Source organism: Lingula anatina, chromosome 1 (genome assembly GCF_051362555.1).
Source record: "Lingula anatina isolate TDL-2025a chromosome 1, LinAna3.0, whole genome shotgun sequence".
NCBI classification, from domain to species: Eukaryota; Metazoa; Brachiopoda; class Lingulata; order Lingulida; family Lingulidae; genus Lingula; species Lingula anatina.
In genome coordinates this window covers 28,181,455-28,205,340 of record NC_141767.1, presented here as the reverse complement: position 1 = coordinate 28,205,340, position 23,886 = coordinate 28,181,455, and the positions used below count along the sequence as shown (strand labels likewise).

Genomic DNA, 23,886 nt, shown 5'->3' with positions numbered 1-23,886 from the left:
CCTCTTTCGTCTATGTGGGCTTCATAGTTTTGAAAGACCAAAATACTTTTTCGCGATATTCTTATATATGAGAAGTAACAGATGCCAATTGCACATTTTGCAAATCCCAGTACACTCACTCACAAAATTGCTTGAAACAACGAAAAACCTGACAAACGCTTTGTTCTAGTCCAGTAATACGGCCGTATTTCTTACTCTAAGATAATAGAATGTTTTGTACGTAAGTCGAATTTCTGATCGCAAAAAGGAATTATAAATCAAATTCGGTGTCCAAATCAATGGGTTAATTTTTATAAATATTAAAGTGGCTAAGTGTTATAACTTATAAGTGTAATAAAAATCGAATTTATAGAATCATTGAGTGTTTTGGACACCAAACAAATTTTAATCTAAAAAAGGTGGGGCATGGAAATTTGTTTTAAAAATCTCTAGAATGACAGACGTAGCCTCATTTTCCTTCGCTATCGTATTTATTCATTTTCTTTTCCCCAGTGTGCTTATTTTTGTCACAGAAGAAATAAAACAAGCTACAATAATCACCCAAGAAAAATAAATGACAACGCGAGGTATGACTCTGTTTAGATCATAACTACACTTCCTAGGCAACGAAATTCTGTGGTCGCTGTCGGGAGCCGAAGGTTCTAACCTTGCTAGAGAACGGCAAGATTCGCTTCATTTACTCTGCATAACTTTTGAGGTTGCATATAATAAAGCTTGGCGATTAAGATAACAAGGCCGAATTGAAAATCTTCCTTGCACTAAATGTGTTACTAAAATGGTCCTTGTTGTAATTGTAAATCTATTTTGGAGTAAACAAATCTGGTTTCTTATAAAAACGGCACTCTGTAGAAATCCAGACTAAACGAGCGTGACGTCACTGTTGCCTTGTTAAAATATTTCCATTTCCCCACACTGCCTACACAGGCATCTGTGTTTGCGTCTGCTGAATAAGTTACATTTAATGGGAAGCTATTGTGTTGATGACACGATGTTTACTCGTTGATCCTTTTCGATTACTTCGTGATAATGTGGTTTAGATCGCAAATTGACAATGCCAAAGAAGACAATATTGGCGAGATGGCGTTTTTTATGACAAAGAAAAAGTGTAGATTTAACGAAAATGCATTTAGATATTGAATGAAAATTATTTTTTTGCCAAAATTATACTCTGTGAAAGTAATTGGTGGTCATACAAGAAAAAGAAAGTTTGCGAAGCATCTTCGTTGGGGGACATACATGTATATAGATGGCTGTTAACACTGTAAACCAGTAGACTTTTATAGCAACAGTACTTACTTATTACATGTATTACGTTGTCGAAGGCACTATATTGACTGTCAAGTCGTGGATATATCTGTATTCTGAAATTTTAATAACAAATGCTCTTAGGCACATCCCTTATGATTATACTTGGTTCTATTGCATAATTAGTCGCGTGATCACTTTTCAGCGAAAATAGCTAATTTTCCGTTTGGAAAATACACTCTTGCAGGACGTGGTCTTGCTATAGGGATAATGAAAATGGTATCACGTGCAATTATTTCCTGCAAGATGTGCTATCCTTGATTCCCGCTTTTGTGAACGACAACTTGTTCGATTTTTTCGTCTGACGAAATCTAAAATTTTGAAATGCAATCGCAGCCATACACGCGATTTCGAATGTGTTATAATAGAGATATATCGCAGTTTTTTTTTTTTTTTTTTTTTTTTTTTTTTTTTTTTTTTTTTTTTTTTTGTGATCGGAGCATTTCCCTAAATAAAATCTAAGAATATTGAAAGTGATTAATTGATAAGTATTTTGCGTATGGATGCCTACGACTACCGACTAAACAGAAATGAGAGAGAGAGAGAGAGATCCGTTCATTTCCCACATTATGTGTACGCATGTAGTACGTGGATGGAATGATAAACAGAGAAATGCTGTGAACAATTTACACGTACAGCTAGGTCACATGTAACCTTGTCATTGTATATTTTTCCTGTTTTGAACCTAGGATCCCAGATTGGACCTTTTAAATAATCGTGTGTTTTGCGAAAAACGTGTCTGGTGTCATTGAATCAATTTTAGTTACTGCAAACCACCTCTCTATCGAGTTTTAAACTCTAAAATAAAATTAAAATTGTTTAAATTTAAAGTTTTTTTTTTTTGCACTTGCTGATACTGAGTGAATGTTTCATTGAGTAAAAGTGCAATTTTTGAGCAAGGAAATTTGATCAAGTTAATTTAGAACATGTTAGATGCCTTATCCACACAAAATAAAACCCATGAACATTTTTGCTCAACATAAAACTCTTTGTGCAAGACCTTTAACACTTTTACATTTTCCTAATTTTTTCTTTGAACATTACATTATATTATATTTTTTAAATTGAATTAATGAGTAAAATGGATAAGATTATACCTTTTTTATTTATTCCACATAGAATAGAACAGTACTTTGAGTTCTTAATTGTGTGAAGTGTGCACTCACATTTTAATTGTGTTGTGTTCAGTTTTAACGTTTGTTGTTTTTCTTCTTTCTGTTACTTGATAATACAGATTGATTACGGTTGGGTCAGTAACAAGGTATGATATAAATATTTAATTCTGCTCATCCTGCTTCTCCCATATTATATACATATCCCAACCATTCTCACCACTTCCCATGCAGGCAAGTTACATATGTACTGTATTGACTGATTTAACTCTCCTTGAAAGCTTTTGTAGTGGTGATGTTTCACATGCCAGAACCACTTTAGAAGAAAGTCACCTGCCTTTTAGGTTGAATTCATTGAAAAAAGTAGCAAATAATGATTTTGTTTATAGTCACCTGCTTATGAAGAAGCAACAGCTATCTGCATGTTGATATCTACTATGTGAAAATCTATACATACCCTACATGTTCTCTCTAAAAGTTGCTCATATTGATTTTTTAAGGGTGCATTTCATTTAGTAAGCCAGACTTCTTTTGTAGATTTTTTGTTTTTTACCCTTTCCCTCTAGTTTGTGACATAAATTGTAGTTAAATAAAAAGCAATACATATTCACGTTTCATAATGTCAAAACCTGTAGCCTTTTAGATTGCTATTTCACCCCTGCTTAAACCTTGCCTCACCCAAGTATAAAACCTGCCATTATATCATGCTATTAATTATGAATGTAGCACCTAAGGGATAAATGTCCATACCATAAATGATGCATCGTAAAATCAGTTGAAACAACGTCTCAATCAATCTTAATTTATTGAAGCTTTTTCATTGAAAGTTTGTGTGACAACAATTGATTTCTATAGCAATGAGACCCATCTTCACAGCGTTTCATTTTTTTGCTGCATTAATGCCATGTTATGTACATTATTTTATGAATTAAGAACACTTTGTTTTGATTTTTTAAAATCTATGTAATTTAGAAGTAAAAGACTCCTACACATCTTCATTGCAGACATTTGTTGTGATAGCTCCAAAGTTTCGGAACAGTAAATACATCTTCCGATTCTCTGCCACCCGAGCATTTTTCTGCCTAGCACCATGGAACCCAGTGAGACGAGCTGCCCTCTATGTGGTTTCAAACCAATTCTTTGACTATATCATCATCTTGACTATACTCATTAACTGTATCATGATGGCCATCCTAGATGCACCAGAAGAACCTGAGTAAGTATAATATTTTATCTTTGTATTTTGTATGAAATAGGAGGTCTTGGCATCCTTATATAGGCAGAAGCACACATAAATGCAAATATATGAATTTCAAAGCAGTGGGTTTTGCTTGTGGCTTTTAATTTCAATCCAGATTTGATCTCTTAAAGGATATATACGTGTATTTAATGATTTTGAGCTTATATAAACATATTTATTTAGAGTGGAAGGAAATATTGGTTTTTGTTGTGTAGAAATTTGTGGTATTTATTATTCATCGTATTAAATGTGTAAATGAAAAAGGGAGGCCATTATGGTCTAATAATGTTATGTTTGTTTGTTGGATTATGAATTAGGGGCAAAGGGAATTTCTTTTGACTAAGTTTGCTGGGACCTTCAAAGAAGTAAATTATTGATGAATTGAAAACCTTAACTACACCTGAAAAGTAACACTGCAAGCTGCAGTTAATATTATGTGTCTTTTACATCGGTGGGGACTTTATGCAACTGGAGAAGAATTTGTTCTACTGTACAAACACACTAGAGTGTGTTCAAGTATTGATTGGCAAATTTGCATTGTTTACCTGAACTGTGAACCATAATGATCAATAAATCTTTGACTAGTTGCTAGGCCATGACAAAACACAAATTAGGAAAATAGGAAGTTGGATTTTTCTGCAAAGAGTAGACTGATGGAATTATGTCTGTGAGACACAATGAGCATCTATGAGTGTAAAATTCTTCTCAGCTGATTTTTTTTCTTTTCTTTTTTTTTCTGTGCAAAGGTTGTCCAGAAATCATTTGTGTAGTGGAATAAACTGCCAGTTTTTGCTAAAAAAAAATAAATAAAACTCCAAGTAACTTAAGTTTTTTTTTTTTTTTTTTTTTTGGTAATCTACATCTCTGTGTTTCTGGGTTTACGCATTCTTCCTCAATGGCCAGTTATTCATTTATCCATCCTTTTATCAGCTACAAGATAACTGAATGTTTATTTAAAAAATAGTGATAAATATTAAAGAGAAATGTTGATATTGACTATGTTCTTTTATTTTATAGGTTTGTCTTCTTGGGAATTTATACCATTGAAATGATTGCCAAATTACTTGCAAGAGGATTTATTCTCAACAAATTTACATATCTACGAGATCCTTGGAACTGGTTAGATTTTATAGTGGTCATACTTGCGTAAGTATTTTTATACATCACGAAACATATTATAAGCAATGCATCAAATGTGAATGAAAATTGAAACATCCAGCTCCCCAGCCCTCTCTGCCGCCCCTCCCTAGTCTAAATTCAGGGTTATGAATTAGTTCATAGCAATTTATATTTTCAGTTTGCATTCTTTAAATTGCTTTTCTAGTTTCCTGAATAAAAAAAAAGAAGAAAATGCTTATTGAGTAAATAAATGATAAGCCACGGTTGTGCAATTTGCATTATTTGTGGAAGATGACTTTAAAATCTTTGACTCTTTGAAAGGTCCATGTCTAAATGACCACAATAGCTTAAGTAAATATGTGAGCAGAATTTATCTTAGGGTTTAAACTAATGTGAGGGCTCTATCTTGGTGTGTTTTCTTTGCCTGACATGGAATATTCAGTATTGTTGATCATGATGTAAGAAAGCACTAAAGAGTGATGTCGAACAAAAGACTAGCTTTGAAAAAGTATGCAGCAAATTAGTTAACCATTACCCTAAGTGACAAGTCATTGGTCCAGCAGTCTTTTTATAATTTTATTTTTCCTTAGCACAATCTAGTGAACCATGATACCTCTTATTTTGATTTCCATGCCAAGTTGGGAAGTGGCATGGTCGCTATACACAGAATGTCTGTGTAAGCAGCCTTTCTGCATAATACATGCAACAACACTTTGCTGCCTCCATGTTTACATGATACACATTAATGTGGATTGAGAGTCAATAGGAGCAAGTGGGGACCTATAGAAGCCAGGCTCAATGTAAAGGTGCCAGCTGATCTGTGGCCTCCAGCAGCACACCGGCAGAGCTGCCTAGCAGCTAATGGCTCCATTTATACCACCTGCATATTCTGTGTACCACAATATTACATCTGTAAGATTTTTGTTGACTTTTGGTGATCTATGGCAACCAAAGTGACCACAGTGTCTGGCCTAAATTAAGATTCCTAAATCTATAGTATTTTGAGGTGCAATTGCCATGAATGATATTGATTGATAAGTCAATCTCTTGACTTATCTGATCAGGTACAAGTTTGATGGAGATAAGAAAAATCAGTTTATGAGTGGTATTGTGCCAAATGCTAAATTAACAATTATGAACCCCATCCCCCCAACATATACTCACACCAGCAAAGAGAACAGAGCAGAGTAGAGAGAAAATATTTCAGCACTTCCTTATCATAACAATATTCAGCAAAAGTGGTGGGAGGAAATGAGCCTGATTTTAGTGTCGTTTATTTATTTATTTATTGTTTTGCAAAAATTTCACAACCTTTTTTCAACACCTATTTACATATACATCTTAGTGTGTGTTTGTTTTCAGTTAGAAGATTAACAAATTATAAAGATGTTACTTCAAGATTTCATGATAATCTTTAAAATTCATATGAATGTTAAATTAGGTTTTTGTTTAATATGCATTAAATTAGATTTTCCACTTAATTTTGCCTAATATATTAAATAAACTAGTTGATATATTTCCTTTCTAGCTATATCACTGTGTTGTTAGAAAAATGGATACTTAAAGACCAAAACTCTGAAATCGGAGGAATAGCAGCATTGAGGACGTTCCGAGTTTTGAGAGCATTTAAGACATTTGCTATACTGCCAGGTATTCTTGTTTCACCTGATATTTAGTACTGAAGAAATGGTCTATCATTAGAAAAATAAATAAATAGTGCACTGGGTCAAAATTTAAGTTGTCCATAAATTTAAATGGTTTATTTCAAATGTTTTCTAAAAGAATGAATTTCATTATAATATAATATATTGTTTTAAAAAGAACAAAAAAAAAAAAATTTACATGCAAAAAGGGCAAGCTTTCAAAAAAAACAAAAAAACTGCATTGGTCCTCATAATTTTGATCTTTTTTCCAAGTACACCATAACATAGTTTCATTCTTTCTCCTCAGGTTTAAAGACAATCATCAGTGCAGTGTTCAAGTCAATGAAGATGTTAGCTGAAGTGATGGTGCTAATAGTTTTCTGCATGACAGTCCTCTCTTTGTTTGCCATTCAACTTTACATGGGTCTCCTGCTAAACAAGTGCATAGAGATCCCTCCTGCAACTTTACCCAATGGAACAAACTTTACAACCTATCACGAATATTATGCAGATTGGATAGCTCAGTCAGGTAATGAAACCTATGGGTTATTTTACGTAAGATAAAAGTACTTGAGATCATTGTTTTTTCTCTGTAGTCACCAAGGACCTGTTACTTTACACAGGCTAATTTTCTTCAGTGGTTATTCACAACTTCAACAGTAAAGCTTGAATTATCAAATAAACTTGAACTACCTGGAGGTTTAAGTTTCTTATTCGATTTCACCATGAGGAGAAAATAAGAACAATACCTTAGAGTTTGAAGTAGTTGTACATGTTGAAAACCGAGGGTTATTGATTATTTGTCATTATTTAACATATCTCTTTATTTCAGCTCATTGGTATGATGATGGAGATGGGGGGTATCAATTGTGTGGAAACGTGTCAGGCACACAGTAAGTTTAAGATTCTATAACCTCCTTCCCTAATAGTATACTAGATACAGGATAAGCGTGGCAAGATATTTTATTTGTTTTAAAGATTACTGGTGACTGTTAGGTATATAGAAATAAGAATTAGTGTTATGCACAGGGCAGGTGAAGCACCAATAATGTTGTTAGAGATGTTGGAACATTCTGGTATGTTCCCAGCATAAAGTAAATACCATATACAAGTTGTTGGTAACAGGCACTTCATTCTATTCAAATACTAATTAGCACTCATTAGTATTACAGTTAACTTAACGATGTACCCTGATAATATTGCAAGTGTGAATTGTCCTTTAATCTTTTTGTAATACATTAAGAATAATAAATTCACTATTAGATTATTGAACGTTATTATATAATCAGTATGCATTACAACACAAATGTAGAACCAGGCTGGTTAAAAAGTAAAAAAAAAAATAATAGTTTTGTTTTAAGAACAATCCTGGATCACTGAATTATATCCCCACACCAAAACTGCAGACCCAGTCAAATAGCAATTATCGTTATATTATAGAGTTGTGTCAGGCAATTAATTATATATCACTAGCAAATTGATTCACAAGGCCATCCTGTTTAATCATTTAATTAACATGTTTGGGTCAAACTTTGTATCTGAGGGGTAAAGTTAATACCAGGTACTTGTTGAAATAGTGCTGAAATTTTTTCTTAAATGTCAAATAATGTTTTGTTTCCAGGGGCTGCCCAAATGGCTATCTATGCCTTCCAGACCAAGGGCTCAACCCAAACAATGACTACACACACTTCGATGACTTTATTTGGGCCATGCTGAACATATTCCAGCTAGTCACTTTGGACTTTTGGGAAGACACTTACAACAAAGTAAGATTTACTTGCAATGTCAAGAACCATGGTTTTGGACTTTCTGGCTGAAATTGTCTTTTCAGCATTTTGTTTGGAGGCTGATTGTCATCCAAAGTTCATATATGTAAACAATAAATGGCCAGTGCTATATGATACATTGTATTTACATACTATAGCTTTTCTTACTATATACTTTATTGTAGAACACATAAATGCATAAAAATATGTTTTGTTGTGAAAGTCAAGTTTTGAATAAATATTCACATGGCCTCTTTGGTAATAACTGGAATCCAAGATACCATTGATTTTCTAATTTGAATAACAGAAATAGGAAATTCAATACGATGGTGACATATATGCATTTGGTTTTGTCAGGTTGTAAAGGTCGCTGGTGGCTGGAACATACTATTCTTCATGGCCATTGTATTTTTTGGTTCCTTCTATCTCATCAACCTACTGCTGGCAGTGGTGGCTATGTCATATGAAGAGGAAGCAAAGGCACAAGAAGCGGTAGGATCTCCCTCTCTCTTCCTCTGACTCTCTTTCTCTCTCTCACTCTCTTGTCTTTTTATGCTCAGGTCACTTAAGAATGGATAGCAACTACTGTATATTGGTGAATATAAGGATGATTAAATGAGTTGTGAAAATGTAAGTTCGTACTGAGTATTTGTGAGCCAGTTTCGTAAACAAAATCTTGCAACCACTTTAGATAAAAACACGCCAAAAGCATATATACCTGGATAAAGCTATTTGAAGGTGATTAGTAACTGAAGAGAAGTGGAGCATGTCCTACAAATAATTAGTGTGTTGTCAAGTATGTCGCTTGATGTTATACCTGGGGGGAAGTAATCATGCATCTTAAAAAAAAGTCAGGGTACTTTTGAGTTTTATCATGCAACTTTATCATTTTATATTGGATTCACACAACTGGGAATCCCCAAACAAGTTTTCAGTTAATGATTTTCAATGTCTGTAGATAATGAGTTGGTTCTGTTTTTTTAAGGCTGCCAGTTACTTATTATTTTTCCTTTGTTGATAAAAGACTTTTGGATTAAAATAAGAAATATTAAAATTGTACATGGTACCTCTTCTTGGTTACTGTTTTGATACAAAACAAATAAACATTATGTATCAAATTATGGTTTTGAATACAGTAGGTGTAAGGTAATAGAAACATTCACTCATCAGTGTGATGCATAACACTGGACCCCCTTTTAGACTAACAAACTGTGGAAAAGTTACACAGTCTCAATAGCTATGGCCCAAAAAAGTAATATCAACAGCAATTTTTAGCTCTTTATGCAAGTACAATTTTGCACAATCAGGTGTTATTATAATTTAACCACACAAAAGTTTGGGTCATAAAGGCTGTAGCTTTTGGGTCCTGTAGATTTCTGGCTCCCACATGTGACTTGATCAAGTCACCTGTACAAATTTACAGACAGACTTTGTCTGTTATATATAAGTATGTTACAAAGTGACATGCTTGTTTCTGAAAACTCACTTATATGAACTGCTACAGTTTCTGGCCAAGGGTTAGGTGGATATTCTTTTGAAATGGTGCAGAAATTATTCCCATTGTGTCAGCAAAGGTTTATTTGCAGAGCAGTTTCAATACATTGCCAGTGGCAGAGTTGCTACACTAGACCTTTTGTTCTATATGAAACATATACAATTAAGTCCAAGATGAGGTATTCTCTGGTGTGTTATTCTTGTTTCTATACCTATTGAAGGTGTGTTGAAAAAAAGGTTTGGCTCTATTGTTGGGTATGCTTACCTTGCCATGAATATTAAATGAGACTGTTGAATTTTCGTGGCTACTGGAGTGTTTATGTAATCACTGATGTGGCACCATGTTTTGAAGCCTGCAACCATAGAAAGTGGTCATTTGATGCCTTTTGCTGTGGAAACCAGACTTCTGGTGTTTGACCACCAACACATGGACAATCACATTTGTAGAATATTATATAATACATGGACATTTTTTATTATTGGTTAGAATGATTGCTGTATATACATTTAGAAACTTGTTTTATGAACTTTGGAACAAACATTTTTCTACCAAATGAATTTCATCTCACTGTTTTTCCTTCTTTCCTGAACATTTTTATGGCAATAAATAGATTTTCTTATAAATAATAACAATACAACAGACTAATAGATATACATAATATATCATCCCTGACTCAACACAGAACCCTAAAATTGCCATAGAACTTGTAAGATGTTTTAAAGACAAGTTTCAATTACCTGTTTGATATTTTGATACAGCATATTAAATCCAGTGGAAGTGCACTTGTACAGTGTATTTACATTATTTTTTACTTTGAAACTTAGGAACGTGAAAGGAAAGAAAAAGAACAAAAGAGAAAAGAAAAGAAAGCAATATTGAAAGCAAAACAAAAGAAAAAGAAACAGGGTTCCAAAGCAGTGCTAGATGTGACAAAACTGTCAGGCCATATATTATCATCGCACACAGATCTGAGAGGAGATGAGCCTGACAAAAATCATTTAAAAGTTGATACTGTCCACCAAAACGGAAGTGCACACAGCCTACACAGCTCAGAAAATGGTCATGCGGGGAAAAGTCACACAGATCTTAAAAAGGGAAATGTTGGAAGTAAAGTGAGCCTCAGAAGTGTCATCAAAGATACTGAAAAAGTCAATGGAAATAATAATACAGCAGTTGAAAATGCTGAAGATAAGAGGAAAAAGTTTGCAGAACAGGGCAAAGATAATGCCACCTTCACCATGGAGAGTGAAACAGATACCATGGGCACACAGGACACCTTGGTGGAAACTATCGCTAGCTCAGAATTCCACAATAAGATGAGTGAAGATGAAGCCCACCAGAAAGAGACAGTTGAAGGATCAAAGGTAATTTAAAATATATTTGTGTAAGACATTTAAGCTTTTATTTTGCAGTGACATTTTATGCAACACGTATCATAAAGTATGTGAATTTGTATTTTTTTCCTTTTTTTATACTTTGTGTCATATGGTGTGATTTAAAAAATGCCACCCATTTTATGGCTATCAAAAACTGCAGTAATCCTTTATATAGCATTGGCCCATAAAATCTGGTCAAATATTTGAACTGCACACTTTTAAGTCTTAGTATAAGTTTTTAATGGATGGGTGGGTGGAATAACCATTGTATATTGTATCAAGAAATCATGGGAAAAAAACAGAGGTAACAATTAGAAAAAAGATAATAAGAAAAAAAATAAAAACTAATATAATCTGGAAATTTTTTAGGTGTCAACTTCTGGAGTGAAAATTGTGGAGACAAAAGTGGAAAATAAAGATAAAGAGGCAGACCAGCTGGGCAGTGTGGTTGATAATAAAGGTACGTTTACATAAATTATCAAATGGTCTGCTGGCTTGTTTAAATGTTCCATTCCATTTCAGTATTGAATGTACAAATGGGTATCCCCTTTTCAGTTTTGCATGTATTTTAGAAAGAAATTGACTTGTACAATGTTAGTTAATTACTTTCATTACTTTCATTTTTTCTGACACAAAATAAACTTTATTGTATTGTATTGTATTGTATTTGAGTATTAGTAAATATAGTTAAGATATTTTCTTCAACTGTTTTAAGAAGTTGATACACGACCTGCATATATTTGCTTTGATTAAGACTTACATACCTATTAACTTGTTTAACAAACCAGATGAAATAATTTTACACTTATGCGTGGTATTGAAAGGATTGTGCTGTGTAAACTGTTTCAGAAAGTGAAGCCAATACTATTGATCTCTTTTGTCACTGTGTGCCTGGTATAAATTTAACTGCATTGGACATGCAAATCACCAGGGAATGCACAATACGTGAATTAACCTATTATAGGAAGAAATGATAGTAGTAATTCCTTGTGGTGAAAAAAAAAGAGTTAATTGTCACTAATGTTGCACTTTCCTGATAATACCAGTTTTTGAAAAATGAAATCAGATAAATATGCAGCTAAGTTATCTTTATAGGCTCTGTAAATCAAGGATGGATTGTTTGGATAACTTTAAAACTGGCCAAAATCACTTGAAAAAAAAACTGTTCATTTTGACTTTAAATGCTTCTTTTACATCAGAATAAAGTGTCAATAACTGCACATATGGCATATACTAGAATAAGTCAATACCAGGCAATTGCAGCTCTGATAAATTGTCAAGTTATTCTTTGCTGGGGACTAGATTAAATTTGAATCTTCCGCAGTAGTTGTCAAATCAAGGTTATGACTGCAATAGTGCACTGCCGTTTTCTTGTAGATAAAGCTACTTTTCAGTCCATATGAAAACTGGACAAGTGATATGTAAACAGATATTGAGGAATTTGTGATTTGCAGATTTTTCTGTTAATCTTGCAATATTTGAAGAATTGAAAACCTGGTAGCAAAATGTCAATTACCCTTTTTACTGCTATGTTTGTAATGCTCTCATGCTTTATTTGAAATGTTCCTCTATATTGGCTTATTCATTTACATTGATTAGTACATGGTGCACAGAGTGGTTTTTGCAATTCAACCAGGATCCAAAATGAAAAATTATATCATTTTTGTCCAATTATTTTTATTGTCACAGAAACAATGTCACTTAGAAGTGACGAACTCCCCAAAGAGAGTGACCCTGCAGATGAAGGTTCGAGAAATTCTTTGACACTGATGAAATGATAAGTTTCATGGCAGCATAAAGTAAAACTTAATTGATAGAGTTTATTGTAAAAATTGGTAAAACAATGGATGGGATTTTAAAAAGAAAAACTGTGCAAGTGGCCACTTTACATATTTCAATTAAGTTAAGACTTTTTTGCTGCTTTGAAATCAGAGTCACACCAGTGATACACACTGTATTACTGAAGTATTTTATCACTCTGCGTTTGCTCTATATTCTTGTATTATAAACTAGTCATAGATGTGACTTAGACTGTATTGGACTTCTTCAATATTTAAACAAAATTGACAAAAAATGTTTTGGTTGGTGGACCCTATTTATTTTTCGAACTAAATTTGACCATGATTCCATAACTGAGAGCCCATTCTTTGCTAGGTCACATTTATGGTATTCATTCTTATTTACATAATGGATATTTCCACTGCAGACTCAGTTCACATTATTAGGTTTTATGGAGCATCAGTTACATTTTACTATTAACTTTTTTATTTACTCTCTATAGTTATTCATTCAAACCACAACATATCATATAGCATTTAATGAATTCACATAATCTTATTTGAAAACTTAAGGTATCACAGAATCACTAGTTGTAGTAAATTTTTGATAACATCACACAATCACCTAGCATTAGAAAGTTTACTAAAAAGGATGAAGATTTTAATTGAAAATGACCTCATTATTTCATCATTTTATGACATTTTTATCAAAATGATTTAAATCAGTATCTGCAACAAATACATCTTATTTCCCTTAGTTATTTAATTGACGTGGCTTAATTATTATTTTTTTATTATTATGTGAGTGTCTTTACTATTAAGATTGCTTTATTGGGCATTTAAAAGGTAAGAATGCCCCATGGATGATGTTCACTTCTATATGCTATGTTAACTACTTGCCTGACTACATGTAAGTTTTTATCAATTTTATCAGTTTGCGTGGAGTCTTTAAATAACCAATCATTTCAAATCAATCAACATTGATACTTTCCAACATTTTAGAATCAGAAGATGAATATGCGGATAGAAACTGTAAATGCTGCCTTAAATGCTGCTGCCATTACCCAAGCTGGAGAACCTGTCAAATAATCTGCCACAAGATCACCTCGGAACCACTGTTTGAGTGGTTCATAACTGCATGCATCATGCTCAATACACTGTTCATGGCCATTGAACATGTTAATATGCCCAATGATCTCAAGAACACAATGGATTACTTCAACTATGTAAGTTGTATGCTCATATTTATATCTTTATTGTGCTCCACATGAATGGGCCATCTGGCAGTAATGGAAATTGTGTGAATAAGTGATTTTGATGCAAATGACATATAGATATGGCTTTTTGAGTCAGATGTGATTAAATATTGAATATTTTTTAATGTAGAAATGAAAAGAGGATATGACAATGTAGGGCCACCTTTTCAATTATTGACCAAGATGAAATTGATCCATCTGTTATTGTTCTATTTCTTTCAAAGTAACTAACAATGGACCCACTTCATTGCTTTTTTTTTCATTTTCCAGTTATTTACAACCATCTTCACACTGGAAGCTGTCCTTAAGCTAATGGCCCTGGCCAAAGACTACTTCAAAAGTGGTTGGAATGTCTTTGATTTTGTGATCGTAGTGTTCAGCCTGTTGGAGCTGGTGTTACTATGGGCTAACTTGGCCAGTTTGCCAGGGGTGTCATCTGTTAGGACACTGAGACTGGTGGGTATTAAAATACAGCATTTGCTGTGTTTTTTTTTTTTAATCTTAAGCGGCATAGTAAACACACCTTGGTTACAACATAATATCAAGTATTTATGTCATTTATCTAAAAAATAACATGAATGATCATTGCTTTGCAGTTCCGTGTGTTCAAGCTAGCCCAGTCTTGGACAACCATGCGTGTTTTGCTGACCATCATTTTGAAGACCATGGGCTCTTTGACCAATGTGACCATTGTGTTGGCCATAGTGATGTACATCTTTGCTGTCATTGGCATGCAACTCTTCAGGAATGCATACCTAAAAGCTTTTGCAGATGACATAGGGTTAAATGACAGGTATATATGTAGCCTCTGAGTATATTAGAAATTAACATAATTGATACATAAGTCAGTCAAGCGGCAAAAATCTTAAATTGACATTCCTCTTTCAGACCCTTACTCTAAAAAAAGCCAAGTAATCTATAGCCATAAGATTATATTGAAACATGTTTTCAATTACATCACTCACCATTGTTATTGTATAACAATAATAACGAATAAATAAATGTCAGAACTGACAAATAAATGGATAACTTATTCCAGGTGGCACTTCAATGACCTGGGCCACGCACTGATGATGGTGTTCCGTATCCTATGTGGAGAGTGGATAGAACCTCTGTGGGACTGTATGCAGGCTGATGCCAATGCTGTTAGCCAAACAGGGGCATGCATTCCAGTGTTTCTCATCACCTTGATGCTGGGGAATTTCTTGGTATGAAGAGATTATATGTTGTTATTTTTTAAAATATTTTTGTAGCTGGGAGAACAAATTAAGCTCAGATTGATAGAGTGTTATTTGATATGATAACTTTGGCAAGCATAAAAATCTGGGCATGATGATACATTTTATCATACATGGAAACAGATTTACTGGTAAATCGAATAGTATTCAGGCAATTTAGATTGATAAGAAAAAAGTTACTGTCCAAATGAAATTGTATATGCAAAGCATTTACGTATATTATAAGCACATTTCGTTTGAATTTTATTTGTTTTAGGTGTTGAACCTTTTCCTTGCCTTGTTGCTGAATTCATTTGGCAGTGACAGTTTATCTGAGGGAGAAAACACCAAGAAAAAGAAGAAAAAGGAGAGCAGATTACTGAAAAAACTACGTGCAGCCTTGAAGATTGGAGTATTCCGAAAGAAAAGCACCACTGTCAGTCCATCGAGGGAAGGGTCCATGGCGAAGGTGGAACCAAACAAAAATGAAGAAGTCAACCCAGACAAGGAGAAAACGATACCAGAGGTCACCTTTAAGATTGAGGATGAAGGCCTTTATGATGAAAAACATAAAGTTGGTCAGAATGGTATGTGTTTATTGGTTGTTAGTTATAAGAATAGTAAAACTGAAACATGAAAAATACTTATATGAACAGCATATTTTTTATTTTTGGCAAACATCCATTTTAAGTTTTTTGGTAATTGCCAATTCAAGCAATATTATTAGAAAACATTTTGAACTCCCTACTTGTGTTAACCAAAAAAGTATGTTCTGTGTGAGAAAAGAGATACTGTTATTATTTAGTTATGTTTACGAAATATCCTTTTTATGTTTAGGTGAGCATCTCAGCACCAATGGAGACCTGGAGTTGCAAACCTTGCACAGTAATGGAGATCTGAAGTCTTTATCTTCTTCTGGTATGCTTACACCACAGTCAAATGGAGTCATTAGAAACAAAAACATAAAGGTAAGTTAGGCTGCTTGTGAAAATGACAAAGTTTTTGTTAAAATCCTACTAACAACAGTTATGTTATGTTAGTATAGTCCATCCGTTCTTTGAACTACTTAAAATATCAATAGTCTACTGAGTGATGTGTCTATTCTTTTTGTTCAGTCCATACCAGAACTAACAATACTTCTAATAATTTAAAGCTTACCAGTTTTCCTGCATGCATCTATTCAGGGAAAACTTTAATTAACCCCTATATATATATGTGTGCATTTTCTTTCTCATGCTTCTCAGAAAAGAGTAGCTTGGGCCAGGGATATGGCAACCACTGGTATACATGCATATCACTTGCATACAGAGGTGCATCATTTGAAATAGAACTTCTTTATACTAGTAGATATACATTTATGGGAGAATTTTTAGAATCACATTTTTGGGAGAAGCACAATAAATATTGTAAATGTGGAATTTCACCATTGCAACAATACCAAAACCACTTGTGTTGCACAGTTGGCTCCAGTTTGTGATTTCTACCTTGGTAGACAGCCCAAAAGTGCAGACAACATATTTTTGTAGGTTTTAAACACACTTTTTATTTCATAGGTATTATTTGAATATCCACAAGGCTAGTTTTTTTTTAATTGTCCTTTACCTTATGCATGATTTAAAAAATTATTGTTGTTTTCAGAAGGCCTTATGTAAAAAAAGATTAATGTCTTTTAACCAGATAAAAATGTAACAATGTTTACATAAAATGAAAGTTTTAATTATCACATCAGCTATCTTTACTTTTGCAAGCCATCACACTTTTTTTCTCTTTCATTAAAAGAACATTGATGAGGCTTTCCACACACAAAGAGGTCAGTTTACAGAGTTTCCAACCACTCGGAGTGGACCAAAAGGCTCTACGCTTAGTGTTAGAACTATGACCAGTGAGACCAAGGAGCAGATTGAAAATGAAAAGAACAAACAAAAACTTGAAGAAGACAAACGAGACACTGAAAAAGAAGAAAAAGTTAAAGGAGAAGATGCATTGAAAGCAGACGAGGAAGATGAAGAGGATAAGAAAAGCTTAACAGAGAAAGAAAAAGAAGACAAGATGCGGCTTAAGGATGAAGATGCAGAAGATGAAAAGCTTGCAGACATAGAAGCTCACACCATTGTTGACTGCTGCCCTGCTCCATGTTACAAGTGAGTTTATAGTTAACAAAATCACTAAAACTAGCTTTTTTCAATAAATTTGGACAACATTTACTGATTATATTTGTCAAAACAGTATTTTGTTCAAAAGTTCATAAAAAGGGCCCTCAAAAGATAGGTTGTATATTCTTCGTATATTCTCTATTGTATATTCTTGTCTGTAAATAAATTCCAAATTCTGTAACAAAAACAACTTTCTGAGTAACAAATAAATATAATTTTGATTACAAAAAAAAAAAAAAAAAAAAAAAAATTAGGGGTAGAATATTCTAAATAAATCTCTCTAAAATGACTTCAGTTGGTCTGAGGATATTCACATCCAAATGAAGTGTTGTAATGCTGATGTATTATTTTGTCATTGTAGGATGTCCAAATGTTGTGCATCATGGGATGACACAAAAGTTGGAAAGAACTTCAGGAAAACACGTGTATTTTTCAACAATTTAGTGACCCATAAAGTATTTGAAGGGTTCATCATATTTCTGATCTTAGCCAGCAGCACCACACTGGTAAGTTTTCAGGAATTAATTTTTTCTAGCAAACTCATGATGTCATTTAAAAATAGATTTGTAATATAAAATATTTCATGTAAAAGCAAAGTCGGCTTTAATTAACAAATAGTACCAACACCAATCGTTCACAGTTACAACTGTAGATAATATGGATATTCTGTTTTCAGAATAGTGACTAAAAACAGCATTGTTCATGTTTATGATTACTTTGTATGCACTTTAAATTGTTAATCCCCTAAAATTTTTATCTGTAAGGTTAAATAAAATAATGAATATATTCTGGCTTCTTTTTTACTCCCAGGTATTTGAAGACACCAACCTTCCTATGAATCCTCAGCTGGGCGAGGCTCTCCGAATTCTCAACACCATCTTCACAGTATTGTTCACCATTGAAATGCTCCTAAAATGGATTGCTTTTGGATTCAAGAAATACTTCACAGACTTCTGGACCATATTGGACTTTGTAATTGTCTGTGTGAGTATTAGTTTATTACATCTACTTGTAGTGGTCTTCTTTCTAGGCCAAATAAGAAACACACGATCTCATTTTGATTTTTAAAGTGAAAAGTCCAAAAAGTAAATTAAAATGGGAGCAACTGCTTTTGACATTAAGACCTCGTAACTAGGCGAAGGCAATGCTTAATGACACTATTACATTTTGATAAATAAATTACACTTGATCTTTCTACCTTATTTCAGATTTCTGTATTTGGTATCATATCCGATGGCATTGAATCAGTTGGAAACATCAGTGCTTTCAGAGCGCTACGTACATTGAGAGCACTGCGTCCTTTAAGAGCTGTGTCAAGATTACAAGGAATGAAAGTGAGTCTTAAAATTTCCTGACACATAAGATATGTCACACGATCATATACTGCATCATATAAGCTCTATTTACACATTACTTAATATGTACCCCTTTTCCTGAGTGCTTTAAATCAGAAAAGCCTTCTACAACTGTGAATTAAAAAAAAAAAAAAAAAAAAAACGCTTAATTTTCTTTTGGTTGATGCACATTGAAATTATGTCCAGTGAGGTTTTCATGAACGCTGTATAATATATCTACAGAATGTGTATTTATATATGTTGTACATTTGCTGAATTTGATGTTAACAATACTGTAATTAACACTTGCTGGTTCTTTCAGATTGTTGTGAATGCCTTAGCACATGCCATTCCTTCCTTTATCAATGTGCTCATGGTGGGCATGATCTTCTGGCTCATCTTTGCCATCATGGGTGTTCAACTTCTGGGAGGGAAATTTTATAATTGTTATGATGGTGACGGGAACAAGCTACAATATAATGCATCATATCTAACCAACAAGACGGAATGCCTTGCACTAGGATATGATTGGAGTAATGACAAAATCCACTTCAATAATGTGTTCGCTGCCGTTCTTGCAATTTTCCAAGTGGTTAGTATTGCCTTGAAAATACACAGAATTGTTATAAACCTACCAGAATTCTGTTTGGTAAAGTGGTGGTTTTTACTGGAAATACACGTGGATTATGTCGTAGTTTGAATACAATGATATCATTTTGTACTTGGTTTTAGTAAATAAGTGACAATTTCTATACTGACAACATTTACTGCTCTGTTTCAGTGTACATTTGAAGGCTGGATGGAAGTAATGGAAGCAGCATCTGACATGACTGTAAGTGATAACAGAAAATAAATAATATTATGTATATGCATCAATTCATTAATATTGAAATCAAGTTTTTTTAGTTTCACTTAAATTATAATAGAAGAGAAAACGCATTATTAAATACAAGTCTGTTCTTTACTATTAATGAAATTTAATGAAACAAGCTGAAAACTTGACACCTGTTTTAATGAGTATATGGTATTTACAGGATATTGATCTAGTGCCAAGATTTGAATACAGTTATGCCATCATGTTCTACTTCGTGGCCGTGATCATTGTTGGGGCCTTCTTCACTCTGAATCTCTTTATTGGTGTCATCATAGATAACTTCAACATGCTTAAAAAGAAGGTATGTTTACAAAATGTGGTATCTTTATTGTGCAAAGTGGATGAGATTTGATTTTTTAAAGTCAAGAGTTAGTTTGCTATGAGGGCTAAACGTTACAGTTAAATAAATGAAAGCAATAGGATATGCCAGTGAGCAACTGAAAAAGAAATTTTAAAAAGAGGAAAGGGGACAGGCTGCTCTAGAATGTATTTGTCTGGTGCATTTCTTTGGAATTTTAAAGGTATTGTATTTGTTCTTGTTTGTTTGTTTGTTTTAGTACGAAGGAACATATTTAGATATGTTCTTGACAGCACATCAAAAGAATTACTACCATACACTACGAAAACTAGGAAATAAGAAACCACAGAAGACTATAAGAAGACCCAAGGTAGGAAAATAGTTCATGAATTGAAACAAAATTGTATGGTGCTGAACCCTTGGTTAGATATTTTAGCAAAATGAAACATATTCATCAATTGAGCTGGTTTCAGATGTAGGAATGAATTTTATTCTTTTTGAGAAGTTGAAAAGATAGTTGGAATTTGTTTGAAAAATTGCAATTTTGAAATGGTTAGGGTTTTCACCTTTTTAACCGTTCTCTTTTTTCATTTTTGGAAAAATTTCAACCAGAGTAATTTCGTTAATGGCTGTATGAAAAACGATACCTAATTCATATACCTTTCATATTTACTTGTACAAGATGCATGGTTCAAATTGAATTGTTATGTTAATTTGTCAATTTGACATCACTGACCCTTAATAATTTTTCTACATTACAGAATAAAGTACAAGGCTTTTTCTTTGATGTTGCCATGAGCAACAAGTTTGAGATGTCCATAGTTGTGTTGATATTTGTCAACATGCTGCTGATGACACTGGAACACTACAGACAATCAGCTCTCATGACCCAGGTTCTAGAATATTTCAATATTGTCTTCACCACCATCTTCTCCCTGGAGGCTCTCGTCAAAATTATTGGCATGCGCTGGCATTACTTCCGCAGGGTTTGGAACGTGTTTGATTTCATCATTGTGGTGCTATCAATTGTAGGTAAGTATTAATTCTTCTCAATTATGACATCTTGTTTATTCAAGTGCCATCACGGGGCATAGGATAATCAAGCCGCCTATTGAGATTTCTGTATTGCAAAAAAATGAATGACTTATTTTCCACACAAGTCATATGTATTAATATAATTATTAAAAAAAGAAACAATTACGCAATATATTTTCCAAGATCATTTACGTTTTGTCTTTTGTCTTTCAGGTATTGCATTTAATGATTTTTTGAAGACATACTTTGTCACACCATCACTACTACGAGTTGTTAGAGTATTCAGAATTGGCAGAGTATTACGTCTGGTGAAAGCAGCAAAAGGAATCCGCAAGCTGCTGTTTGCATTGATGATTTCCCTTCCTGCTTTGATCAACATTGGGGCACTGCTCTTGATGCTCATGTTTATTTTTGCCATTATAATGATGATCAGCTTTGGCTTTGTGAAGAAAAATGGCGCCATAGATGACACGACAAACTTTGAAAATTTTGGCAACAGCTTAATGTTGATGTTCCGTCTGTCCACCTCAGCAGGCTGGAACGATATTCTGGACGGCCTGATGATCCACCCTCCTGACTGCAACAACACACACGTACTGCTGTCCAATGGAAGCACGTTTGCCAGGTCAGGCGGAGACTGCGGGGACGACTTTCTTGCTATCTTATTCATGATTATATATTTGATCCTCACCTTCCTGATTGTCATCAACATGTACATTGCTGTGATTTTGGAGAACTTCAATCAAGCCCATGAGCAGGAAGAGATAGGTATTACTGAGGATGACTTTGAGATGTTTTATGTGGTCTGGGAGAGATACGACCCTCATGCAACTCAGTACATAAAATATGAACAATTATCCGATTTTGTGGGAGAATTGGAAGAACCTTTAGGTATGCCAAAACCAAATGGCATGGCACTGGTTGCCTTTAACTTACCCATTGTGGAAGGAGACATGATGCATTGCTTAGACATCTTAATGGCATTGGTTAAACATGTCCTAGGAGACGTAGAAGAAACAGAGGAGTTTAAACAACTCAGACAGCAAATGCAGGACAAGTTTAACGAATCTTTCCCAACACGTGTCAATACTAATGTTATTGCAACAACTATGCAGCGTAAGAAAGAAGACGTTGCAGCACGGACATTGCAACGTTGTTGGAAAAAACACAAAATGGACAAAGCTTTTGCGGAATTTCAGCAAGCAGCTCTGGCACAGCTTGCGCTGGAGCGTAGTCAAAATCAAGAGACACTGAGCCCAAAGATGCAAGAAGCTTTGACAAAATCAAGACCTGCCAGTGCTGTGAGTAGGTTAAGTTCAAGGACTAGTATTAATGTGGAAAAAAGTCCTACGCCTTCTAGAAAAATGAGCACCACAGGTAACACACTTCAGGTCCCGGGAGGACCTTCTACAACATAGTTGGTCCTTTTGTGTTTCCTTTTGTGTAAGTTTCATTAGACACCATTTTGACATTGTTATTTTTTGCGTGAGCTTCATCCATGTCATACTATCATTACTGTCATATAATAAATTAAAAAATTCATATACAGAGAGAGAGAGAAAAAAAAAGAAAAAAACTTTGATGCTGTTATATATCTTACAATACCATACAGGACACACACGTATGAGATCATATATATACTCAGCACATTTAAAAAGAGCCAGTAGGTGGCTGTGATCTATTGTTAAATTACATATCTTTCATACATGTACAATTGTGAGATGTGATGGAAAAATGGTGTACAGAAATCTGATGCAGCACTTTATCCACACCCTTATTTTGTAGATCATCTTTACAATTAAACATAACATTGCAGTCATGAGTATAACCAACTTGTGATAGTATTATTGTCATCATTTATGACATATCACTGTGATATAGGATATTGTGTGTTCACTTATTACTTGGAATCTCAAAAATTAGAAAAAAAAATGTAAAGATTTCTCAGAACAAAGGTGATATTCACTAGGGAGGATTTATTACATAAAATCCCCAAATTACACATAAACACGATTTTTGTTTTCTTCAATGTGCTAGTTACATAAAAGGCATTTCTTTGTTACTTCACATCTTGAACAATTACATACAGATGCTTCAAGAAGCTACAAATCTACTATTTTTAATTTTTCATTTAACTTAATCTTGAATGGAGTTAAATGAACCTGCATGTTGTTGCAGAACATTTCAGTTTCTTCGTAACTTGTGACAGAGGTGAACTTTTTTTTACCTTTGTATAGTTCCACCACATTTTCTTTCTTTCAAACTGTGATATAGGCAACTTGTATAACTTTGTATATTTATTGAGCCTATAGAACAGCAAGGCCATTCGCTGGTTTATTTGAACTGATATGCAATTCTGTGATATTAATTTAAAGATTCTGTAATTACCCTTTCTTTTCTTCAAAGTTGAAATACCCATATCAACCATTGTTTAAAACCTCATTTTTTGAGTGATGTGCACTTTGATATATTCAATATGGCATTTCAAGTAAATGGTATTTACAACTTCACTTTACATTTTATTGTATCATCTCTTTTCTAGATTTAGCTAGTATGGTAAAAGAGTGCAGTCACTGAATATAATGTGTGAGACCACTGGAACACTGTACATTACGTTCAATAAATTTTTTATCATAATATTGAGAGAGTGGTTTTGTCAGTGTCTTTTTTTTTCAATAATATCTGATAAAAGAATAATGCCAGTTATTATCAAGAGCATGATCCAATTGAAATTTTGTTGATGGAAGTAAAAATATATGTGTTTACTATTCCACTGAAGTAATCGCTGAGTAAAAATTACTGAATTAACAACCAATCACTTAATCCAAACTGTCACTTGACAAATTTTGTTTCCTGTAATATTTCAGTGTTGCATGTGAGAAAAA

General features: G+C 33.6%; 1 protein-coding gene across 4 annotated transcripts in view; it reads left to right on the top strand.

Annotated features, from left to right (window-relative positions):
• Window positions 1–23,644, top strand: part of LOC106175929 (sodium channel protein 1 brain) — a 31,747-nt gene extending 8,103 nt beyond the window's left edge. For 2 of the 4 annotated variants that reach the window (XM_087007066.1, XM_013558102.2), the window contains exons 5-31: window positions 2,540–2,566; window positions 3,422–3,633; window positions 4,675–4,803; window positions 6,305–6,426; window positions 6,727–6,948; window positions 7,252–7,312; window positions 8,041–8,185; window positions 8,543–8,677; window positions 10,505–11,044; window positions 11,426–11,516; window positions 12,746–12,802; window positions 13,837–14,060; window positions 14,361–14,546; window positions 14,687–14,883; window positions 15,130–15,298; window positions 15,585–15,894; window positions 16,145–16,275; window positions 17,087–17,448; window positions 17,822–17,966; window positions 18,271–18,444; window positions 18,669–18,794; window positions 19,117–19,386; window positions 19,576–19,626; window positions 19,829–19,969; window positions 20,226–20,336; window positions 20,728–20,998; window positions 21,215–23,644. In XM_087007066.1, coding sequence (XP_086863192.1) covers window positions 2,540–2,566; window positions 3,422–3,633; window positions 4,675–4,803; window positions 6,305–6,426; window positions 6,727–6,948; window positions 7,252–7,312; window positions 8,041–8,185; window positions 8,543–8,677; window positions 10,505–11,044; window positions 11,426–11,516; window positions 12,746–12,802; window positions 13,837–14,060; window positions 14,361–14,546; window positions 14,687–14,883; window positions 15,130–15,298; window positions 15,585–15,894; window positions 16,145–16,275; window positions 17,087–17,448; window positions 17,822–17,966; window positions 18,271–18,444; window positions 18,669–18,794; window positions 19,117–19,386; window positions 19,576–19,626; window positions 19,829–19,969; window positions 20,226–20,336; window positions 20,728–20,998; window positions 21,215–22,419 — 5,814 coding nt within the window. In that variant the 3' untranslated portion in view covers window positions 22,420–23,644. The remainder of the gene's footprint in view (window positions 1–2,539; window positions 2,567–3,421; window positions 3,634–4,674; window positions 4,804–6,304; window positions 6,427–6,726; window positions 6,949–7,251; window positions 7,313–8,040; window positions 8,186–8,542; window positions 8,678–10,504; window positions 11,045–11,425; window positions 11,517–12,745; window positions 12,803–13,836; window positions 14,061–14,360; window positions 14,547–14,686; window positions 14,884–15,129; window positions 15,299–15,584; window positions 15,895–16,144; window positions 16,276–17,086; window positions 17,449–17,821; window positions 17,967–18,270; window positions 18,445–18,668; window positions 18,795–19,116; window positions 19,387–19,575; window positions 19,627–19,828; window positions 19,970–20,225; window positions 20,337–20,727; window positions 20,999–21,214) is intronic. The other 2 variants (XM_087007076.1, XM_087007080.1) reach the window with 2 other exon arrangements.
• The last annotated feature ends 242 nt before the right edge of the window (window positions 23,645–23,886 follow it).